This window comes from Ascaphus truei, chromosome 1, assembly GCF_040206685.1.
Source record: "Ascaphus truei isolate aAscTru1 chromosome 1, aAscTru1.hap1, whole genome shotgun sequence".
NCBI classification, from domain to species: Eukaryota; Metazoa; Chordata; class Amphibia; order Anura; family Ascaphidae; genus Ascaphus; species Ascaphus truei.
The window spans coordinates 516,764,904-516,766,599 of record NC_134483.1 but is presented as its reverse complement, the minus strand read 5'-3'; the positions used below and the strand labels follow the sequence as shown (position 1 = coordinate 516,766,599).

The 1,696-nt window shown below is 40.9% G+C and overlaps 1 protein-coding gene across 1 annotated transcript in view; it reads left to right on the top strand.

The window, feature by feature from the left end:
• The first annotated feature begins 415 nt into the window (after positions 1-415).
• The window catches only part of NKX1-1 (NK1 homeobox 1), a 7,142-nt gene continuing 5,861 nt past the window's right edge, over positions 416-1,696 (top strand). Inside the window, exon 1 of the mRNA XM_075578987.1 lies at positions 416-866. Within this exon, the coding sequence (XP_075435102.1) occupies positions 416-866 (451 nt within the window). The remainder of the gene's footprint in view (positions 867-1,696) is intronic.

The window sequence follows — 1,696 nt, the reverse complement described above, 5'->3', positions numbered from 1 at the left end:
CACACACACACACACATACACACACTTACTGCAACCCTCTCAAGTGATGGAAATTACAGACTACTGAGGGCAACATATTAACGTGTAGCCAACTGCATCCCAGTGCTGAATATGGAGTCTTAAATACTGGTGGAAGTTAATGCATGTGAACGGTTCTGTGTAAGGTGGAGAAGAGGAGAAAGAGGGCAGCAAGTTTGAGGAGAGCCTTCCCAGTGGAGAATCATCTTGTGACTTCCTACAATCCAGCAGGACCACAAGACTCATATTAATGTGAACTACCTAGTTATTGCTCCATCAGCTCCAGATGACTGGTGCTATGTTATTCTGTCGGTGCTCGGGGATTTAGGCTGAGAGCACCTGAAGTTTGCAGGAGAAGGAAGTGAAGAGGTGTCTCCCAGAGGACTGCCATTGAACAATGAATGCGAGCAGAGACAAGGCTCAGGTTGACATCTCTATGTCAGCAGCGCAGGCAGCAGTTGCAGTGGAACCAGTGTCCTGCAGCCTTCACGGGGAAATCATGGACAACCACGGAGAGCAGAGGCTGTCCGGCAACGAACTGAATGTCTATGCCTGTCCGAGGGATAGACAAGGGGACAATCAGAACAGCAATACTCCTGGACAAGAAGGGCTCGTTGTGGCAGCTCCTCCTGCAGTTCACAGAACCACGTCTTTCTCGGTGCTGGACATTCTGGATCCTAATAAATTCAACAGCAAGCAAAGACACTGTAGCATGGCATACAAGGCTTCTTCTAATGACTATATACTAAGGGGAGAGGAGAAGCATGAAGACCCTGGGACTGAATTAGCTAACCAGAAACCCTTCATAGAAGAGTTTGATACCTGCAAAAAGTCCACAGACGTAATAAGTAAGTTGTGCTACACCGCATTTTGTGTATTTGTCTGCTTAGGGAAGTGTCATTGTGTTGGACAACCCATACATGTAAATGCACTGTATATAATATATGTAGATGTATTTATTGTATGTTAGAAATACATTGAAGACAGGTTATTGGGTAACGACAATAATGTATTACATTCAAAATAATTATTCAAGCGCAATTTAGATGGGGTTCATTTTGCCCTTGACTTTATGAAAATATGAATGCTATATGCGGACTACACTATACTATACAGTTATACTCTCAATACACAAACTTGCTGAAATAGTGTTTGTACCAGTAACTCTCTTCGCTCAAACCATGCACCTGTACCAATATTAGGGGGGGGGGGGGCTTAGTATCAGTAATAAAGTTTCACAACGTACAAGTTCTTAAATATTGATGCAAAGTAACACACACAAATTAAATGTGTTGGTTATTCCTTCTGACCTACAGCATTTCGGTATTATAATAATATATTTTGTATGCATTAATAGCAAATCCTGAGAGATGCTAGTCTACTATTGTTTCAATGGCATATATGTCCCGAGCTATTGGATTACATGATATGCTTATTTATACTATGTGCTTAGGTATATGTGGATACTAATAATTATTATTAGAAAAAAAAGTACGCTAAAACGCCCCTCAGCTGGATTACTAAAAGTTTTTGCCATTTGGGCTTTTCTTGTTTACATTCCACCAAAATGTAGAGGGAAAAAACCTAAACGTTGACATTTCAATGATATTTAAATGACAGACAATTGATTTTATGTGCAACAGTATCAGTTCTGTGCGGTTTAGGGTTGTACACTTTT